Here is an 8,031-nt window from a genome sequence, read left to right on the forward strand (position 1 = left end):
GCCAGGGGGATCTTTGTCTTATTTAGACAAGTGGATACAGAGAAACTAATGTGGTTCTAACTCATCCTATGTTAATGCAGCAAACATCTAGAATACAATTTCTTCAATGTCCTCAGTTATTCTCGCACTTCAATGCTTAGCTGTTGATTATTTTGATAACTTGACTTACAGTTGTATTCGACACATGTCCTTGTCTGTTTCCGTACCAGTGCAATAATCACCCTCCATCTATTTTGATGTTCCTGCGACTGAATTTATTTCAGGCACCAGAGGCCACAGAAATGTTGAGCGATGTCACTCGGACTACGATATGGTTTCTGGAAGAGAAGCATCAGGTATTTAATCCAGACCTGGGATCTGTTATAATTACAACAGCATTGTTAGCTGAGATTGCAATTAAAATAACTTTGTGAATTGTAGTGCGTTACAAATTGTACAATTACAATCGATCCCAGGTCTGATTTCATATTTGTCCAGCAACCTATTTGTGTGTCGTATAACTTAATATTTTCGAATTGATGTTCACACATCCGACCTTTTCGCCTATTTGCATGTGCCTCGGTCCACAGCGAGCCAGTAATGGAACATTGTCCCATCGCTGCTGCTCTTGTACGTAGAATCGCCTGGACGAGGCTGTTGACGTATGGAATGGCGTGCGTGCCGCTGACGAGCACATCGCTGTTTGCGTGTGTAGATTTGGCCCAGGCTCCGGCCCGCCCACCCAAGCCTCTTCCGCGGAGGGCCAGCGCGGAGCGCAGCATGTCCCAGATCCTGTACGAGTCCCCAACGCAAGACGCTCGGCCCACCAGTCAGCACGGCTGGCTCGACTCGTCGCAGCAGCAAGAGTCGGCGGAGGAAGAACGTGAAACTTTAATATCCCTTTTGATGAGGGAGGGGTACTCCTTTGAAGATGTGCACCGTGCCCTTGTGATTGCCCAGAACAATTTGCAGCTCGCGCGCAGCATCCTGCGGGAGTTTGTGGCTGCCCCTGTCCGGCTGTAGTCCCCCTATAAGCGATGCTAAGTGAGCAGAAAGGTGCATCGCAAAGTGGCATGCAATTTGCCGAAGGAACGGCTACTATTGCCTTGGCTGTAATGGCACGACTTGGCCCATTTGCAGTGCTTTGACGGTCACGTGACTTTTCCCCCTTCACCCCGCGGCCGACGGGAGGAAGAGCCGGCTCGTGGCTGCGCTGTGTGTCATCGGAACGGTGTCGAGTGAGAGCGGCGTTTAGTTTTGGCATAGAGGGCCAAATAAAAAGGTCCTGCCCCGAGCACCGAGACGGCAAGGAGATGCGCCAGCTGTGCCACTGTGAGCCTCGCCTGCGTTGTAAGATTGAGCTCAAACTCCCCGAGGTGGTAGTTACATACCACCGGACACATGGGAGGACAGTAGCATTGGGGGGGTCAGGGGGCCCATGCCGATCAATCGAGCAGCGTCCGTGGTGGGTGGGGCGGTTCATGTGGGCACAGCGCAAGGTTCGCCCCCCCCCCCCCCGTGCACATTTATCTGTAGCGGTGGTGAAGACATAGCGCAGTGGCCCCTTTCCTGCCTCCATGCACCCATGTCCTTGTGTATCAACAAGTATGCAAAAAGGGGGCCCATCTGCAAAAAAAAATCGACTTGCTGCTCCGTATTTCAATTTCAAAGATATCCATAATTCAGTAAAGCTTCGTCTAATCAAATGAAATGCTTTGGATTAAATTCAACTGCAAAGTATTTGCCAGGTATGCTTTCTTAAACTTCGTTGACAGCATAATGTCATGCAACTTTGTTACTTAAATTGACCTTCGGTGGGACCGAGAGCCACATCTTGACTTTTGCAATGGGTCATGCAAGCAAGCGGCGCGTTGATCGCACGCGCTTCTCCATGTGACGCGACTTCCTCGGGTCCTGCATTGCGTTTTATTTATAAGACAAGACCCGTTTTTGTCTGAACCAAGGTTTCCTCGCAACGGTTTCTTGCAACTGCGGTGCCTCCCCTTGAGTGCCTTTGTAGGCTCCCCACTGCCGAGTCTGACGCCTCCTCCCTCGTGCGCGATCGCTTTTTCCTTCCTGAGTACAGAGTCGCTTCCGTCGTCTTTTTATTGCTACCCGCAAACGGCGGTAGACTCCCCCCTGCCCCCCACAAATGTTCCATTTTGAAATACCGGCCCATTGCTGGGGTTGGACAACGGCCTGGGGGGGGGGGGGTTGAGAGTTTCTTAAATCCCCAACTCGCCTGCCACCAGCCACCCAACAGTATAATAGATATGCGCAGCACCATAAGTCCGTCAGCAGGGCGTGTGCCCGTGGGGTAAAGTATGGGTGCTCTCACCTCCTTTCAAGATCTCTCGCTGTCGTGGAAGATTAGGCCAAATACCCTCGAGAGGGGAGCTCCCTCTAATGGAGGCCTTTTTGCCACCAGCAGTGGCGTGAGTGGGACGCTGCAAGGCTGCACCACCCAAGCTTTTGTAAAGCTTTTTTTTATACCCAAAATGTTTATTTGGATAACTTTTGCATTCAAAGTTATTGGTTGTATGTACGAGGCTTCGCTGACCGCCAGGTTCTGGGCAGCTTGCACTAACGGAGACTGCATCTGCAAAATTGCTCCGTCTGCTAAGCCTTATCACCAGGGTCTCACCGCTGGCCACAGCACCCCAGCACTTTGATTTCCGCAAAGATATGGGTGGGGTGGGGGGCTGGGGGGCCCTTGGTACAACCATGTCCTTGTAACTTTGTGGGGAGAGTAAGAGTTAATTCATGCAACCTTTTGTAACTAACCTAATGTGAATTTAGATTGGCCTGCTATACATTTTCACTTGATAAGCCACTTCGTTGAGCTATCTTTTGTGGCCAGGTCGCTTCTGAAAAAGAGCTATATAGCTCAGTGGGCCTTGCCTGGTAAAATAACAATAAAAAAAATAGTTTATAATACAAGCAGGTTTGCTTTAAAAATAACAAAACGCCCCGAAATTCAAAACCAGAGTGTTGGCAACCTGCTGGTAGCAGTGCGATTCTGTTGTTTAGCCACCATCCCCTTCTTGAGAGCAGAGAACACGTTGGAAGCGAGGCGTGGGTGGGCATCAACAGCTGTGGCCACGATGGTGTCTCGATTGTTGAGAACGATGAACCAGCTCCTCTCGAGTTCTTTTGGGGCTGTTAACCTCGGGCAGACACACGGAATGCCAATCAGTGCAACGTGGGTTGTAGGAGTGCCCGCGTGTTTGTACCGGGACTAGTCACTTTATTGCACAATAACTGTTTAGTGGTGTCCGCTTTGTGTTGAGGTGCGTGGTGTGGAGACTACCAGCTGGTTCCCGCAGGCGGTTTTCTTGGGTGGATAGAGCGGAGCCGGCGTGCGAGCAAGCGGAGCCTGCTGCTGTCGGGGCTCGCGTACGCGGGGGCTGTGTGGGCGACGGGGACAGGTGGCACGGTGACGGCAGGAGGGGGATTCTCTCTGAATGGAGTTCTGCTCTGAATCGTGTTTCTATGGCACAATGTAGACGATGGTAGAAAGTACACGAAAGTCAGTTTTAAAAAAAATACACTTTGAAAACCAAATCAGGTTTTTATGACGTAAAATATTTGCATTAACTGGTCTTTTTAAAAGGTTTTTAGCTTTCCACGCATTTAAGTGCATTAAACAGTGGCAGGACTTTTGTCTGCTGGGCTGCAAACTGGCAGGATAATGAAATCGGTGATTTCAGTTGTTCATTCTCGCTTGCACGAGTTTACTTATTCCTTATGCCCTAACATTTGCCTTCCTCTTGGTTAACCGTGCTTTAGTCTGCATCACCACTCCTTAATGTGAATATATAAGGGAACAAATCTTATTTCCTATCTCAACCGATGTCAGAGATGACTGGTGTAATCTTAATCACGTTCGCAGGGAAGTGTTAATTTCCGACAACACTCGTGCTCTCGTCAGCTTTTAAGTGTTTTTTTCACGACTGCTATACATCGATGTTTGGTCTGGCGTCACCTTCCGATGATGTTAATGCCTTTTTTATATTGCAAAAAAAAAACACAGTTTCTAAGGACGATGGAAGCAGCGACGTCCGAAACCAAGTTAATAAAACAAATGTTCACTCCATCTTGTGCATCGGCGCAGACATATCCCCTCGTTGTGATGGTCACGTGGCCGGCGCGTGTGACCAGGTGATATCGATAGTTCGACGCGTCTGTCGAAGTTGCCTTTCTGTTGCAAAATCCAAATGCATTGGGGGGTGGCCCTCGCTGCCGAACGGCGGAAGTACTCGCCATAGACGTTTGCCTGTGCCGGCTGCGTGATTCCTGGCCCCCTCCTCCTTGGCACGCGGGTTCTCTCTGCCACGCTTTGGAAGTGTATCTTGTAAAAATTACTTTAGAATTACGTTAAGTCCTGTTTCACGTAATGGCTTAAAAGTTTGTATATTTATGTTTAGTACTATCCTCGTGATTTAGGGATGGTATTTTTTATTATTAATTTACACAGCTTGTTTGATTATTTAAAATATACTTGTAAATTATATGTTGGAATAATTGTAAATGTTGGACCTGTTGACAAATTGTTTTATGCTATACAGAGCATCGTTGAATGTTTTCTGTTGAATAAGGTTTTCCATATTTTTTTAGGCTTGAATCGGGGGTATATTGGGGTACATAGTTATTTGCTTAACGAATAAGTCTGGTTAATTCACAAATATTCCCAGCTAATTAACTCACTTTCAACAGGATTATCAGCTCAGGGCCAATTATCACCTGGATTTGTGGGGGGGAAAGGAAAAATATTATTGTAATTTTATAATGGAAATAACTTTTTAAACAAACAATTGGGAAACTATCTTTTAACTGTCACTTCTGCTCATTATCGTTCTTAAGTCCATGCAACATGCTCATTTGTGTGTGTGGTAGCCTGCATTATCTTGGCCTGTAGAAGTACCAGCAGAAAATCTCTACAATTCTCTTACATTTCTAAATCAACCCGATAATTAATCCTTACACTTAATTCCAGATTTTAAATCTGTACAACCGATGTACATATTGCACTGACTACCTTCTAAAGCAGGTTTTTCAGAAGGGCAGAAGATGAACCCTTGGCCATTTCCCCTCCATGTGAAGAGTTCGCACAAAATGAAGTTCCAGCTTCTCGGATCTTTCTTAACTACTCAGATTTCATAGTGGAGATGTACGTGCAGGGTACCTGTATTTCGTTAAGTTACTCGACAAGATGTTGCCATGGGGGGAATGTGGCAAGGCCCAAACGTTGTTTTCTTTCTGCAGCGCTGGGATGTCAATGAGGGCCCATCTGCATTGTGCCCTCCGTATTGATCAGAGGCCCAACACTTGGGTCTCAATCCACTCCTCTACTTCGGCTGCCTATGTCTAACCAAGGCCAGAGGGCGCATTTATCCATATGTCCTTTCTCTTGCCCACACAGCCCTTTCGTGATGGCCAGAAACATATCTTTATTTGAGATTTGATACCGGTGTGTCTGCATGACGGTGGCGTAATCAAAACGTGCTAACCAGGCTGCTGATCGTGTATTGCCAGATTGTACACCATTGACAGCACGTGTGGGGTACGGTCTGGACATGTCCAGACCTGGTGATTCTTTTACATTCTGCCATAATCACGATTACCTTCCCCATTCTCCCAATCTTGGGATGTTCCTCAATCGGCCACTGTCCTGTTCTACCCCCCCCCCCCCCCCTCGTGTTCTTGAATTTCTCTCTCAGGGTGTTTTGCTTAAAATATTCCATGATATAAAAAAGACAATTGTGATTGATACGAGCAGTACAGTATTTAAATAATGGATGTTTCATTTGTCATTCCGTAAGACTTGCGTCAGGTGACCGGATTGATGTATTTGATTTAGGATGAGAATGTGTAGCTCATTCCGAGTTGTCGCCTGGACTCGCCAAAAAATAAATCCAAGGTGGGTTTATTTCTACGTATGAGCATGACATTATTTAAAGGCGTTGCTGCTTTCAGTAATTGTGCAGCACGGAGATGAATCCGCAAGATCTCGACTGCTTTTTCCTTTCCGTCGCACATTGTATTCCAGGATGTGGTTTGTGTTTTTGTTATGATATGATGTGCACCACTCAAAGCACAGATTTATTGTAAGAGATTGAGCCTTGACAATAGAGTTTACAGAGGTGTTCTTTTTGAAGTTTATATTGCCAGACAGTGTGAGAAAAATGTATATAAAGTGGTAATGTTTAGTACTACACTGTGAATGGTACTAATGCAAGTACTGTATGCGTCAGGAAATCCGCATTAACCTTTTTGTACAATTTATTTGTAAACTTTGCATCGCGATAATTGTCCCCGTGTCACTGGAGAGGACTTTTTGTCCACTTTACATACAAAATTAATCCCAAAAAATCCATATGATTTTGCAGTTGCACTCACAACATTTAACCTCTTGTTTTTATTTTTTAAATGGCTTGTCTGTCTTTTCTGTACAAAAAAAATGTTTGGCAAGGATTAAGTCTAGTTCAGTCATGGATAAGTCCGCTTTTTAATATCACGAGAAACAGATGTCGGTTTGTGTAAAAGGGACTTGCATCCAGGTTATTGGTGGATTTTACATTTGACAAACTCATACAATTGCGATCATGGATGTGTTGTGGTTGGATGTGTTACGTGGAGATAACCACTCGTGACGTGGTCCCATGCCCTTTGCCTAGAGGACCTCTGCTGAACTGCAGCGGGAGAAAGTGGAACCGATTGGAAGCGTGGCGGATCGCGGTTTTGTTCTGGGTGGGTCCCACTGGCGGTGAATGTTAACCTGACCGCGAAAACAATAGACCCCTTGACTTAGCTGATGCCAAATTCATACTGTGAAGGATTGTTAAAAGTCCGAAATTGAGTTTTAAACAAGTCCCCGGTAATGAAATCGGCCAAAAAGTTTTGCGTAATTTGATATTTTTTTGTTATTCCTAGCCAAGTGCCTTGTACACAACAACGAGCCTCGGGCGGGGGGGGCTGTCTTTCCCCTCGAGCCGCATGGTTCAATGCCGCGGCATTTCCATCGGTGTCCGGGCCGCCCCACCACGTGCATCGTCTTCACGCATTCCTCGGCCATAGAAACATCGGACCGGTGATTTCGGTTGCTCTTCTCACTGCTTCGGAGTGGATTGGGGGATGCGCATTTGCTTGTGAGCCTTACACACTCGTAGCTTGTTTCGTGGCTAATTACAACAAAACACCCTCCATTCTAAATGTTTCCATTGAGGAACAAAAGGTAGTTCTTGGTGATAAGTATAATGAATTATTGATTACTCGTTAAGTTGTACGACTGCCGTTTGATCGGGGGAAAAGTAAACTTTTGAAATGTGCGAATGTACGTAGTATTCTGTAAAAAAAATTAAGACTGACTTTGAAATGATTAACATTCTTTTTTTACAATGCTATATTTTCAGCAGAGGGAGCCGCTGCAGCAAAAATTTAAATCGTGCCGTGTTTGAGGCTCGCGCAGCGCCTCTGCTCCCCTCTTACACCAACCAGTGCAACCACGCTGGCCGGCGTGGTTGGTGAACTATGGTCAAATAACCCCCCCCCCCCCCACGAGCCGCACGGCACGGCGGAGGCCCTCGTCCAGCAGTGGACCGACAAAGGGCCGCGCCGTCGCTGCTCGCAGCAGCTGCCGTGTATTAACACGTCGTCGTGTTCGGATTGTGCTGACATGTCTTACGGTTTAACCTGGAACAAATCTGCGCGAATTGTTTCATTTGCTTGTGGTGGTGGGGGGGGCAGGTTGTGTCTGGCAAAGACGGCAGAATATTCATGAATCCAGGTGGGACCTAGATCGCAGGGAGCCGCGTGAACCACTGCTCGCGTGGAAAGCCATCTCGGGCACGTGTGGGGCCCGTGTTCGTGGCCAGTAAGAGTAGAAGCTTGATTACAGTGCCTAACCACTGGCCAGCCCTGCCCTGTGCAATTTACTCTTTTATCCACTTTGTCTTAACAAAACAAAAAAACTGTATTGGTGATGAAAAAATAGCTCAAATAATAACTGTTGTAAAATATTTTTGTTAAAATAAAACCATATATCTGGCAAAA

The 8,031-nt window shown here is 46.5% G+C and overlaps 1 protein-coding gene across 3 annotated transcripts in view; it reads left to right on the forward strand.

The window, feature by feature from the left end:
- LOC144728676 (E3 ubiquitin-protein ligase CBL-like) overlaps positions 1-8,031 on the forward strand; it is an 82,304-nt gene extending 74,273 nt beyond the window's left edge. For 2 of the 3 annotated variants that reach the window (XM_078608268.1, XM_078608271.1), the window contains 2 exons: positions 264-335; positions 695-8,031. In XM_078608268.1, the coding sequence (XP_078464394.1) occupies positions 264-335; positions 695-1,002 (380 nt within the window). In that variant the 3' untranslated portion in view covers positions 1,003-8,031. The remainder of the gene's footprint in view (positions 1-263; positions 336-694) is intronic. The other variant, XM_078608270.1, reaches the window with a different exon arrangement.

This window comes from Lampetra planeri, chromosome 29 (assembly GCF_965212315.1).
Source record: "Lampetra planeri chromosome 29, kcLamPlan1.2.h2, whole genome shotgun sequence".
Taxonomy (NCBI): domain Eukaryota; kingdom Metazoa; phylum Chordata; class Hyperoartia; order Petromyzontiformes; family Petromyzontidae; genus Lampetra; species Lampetra planeri.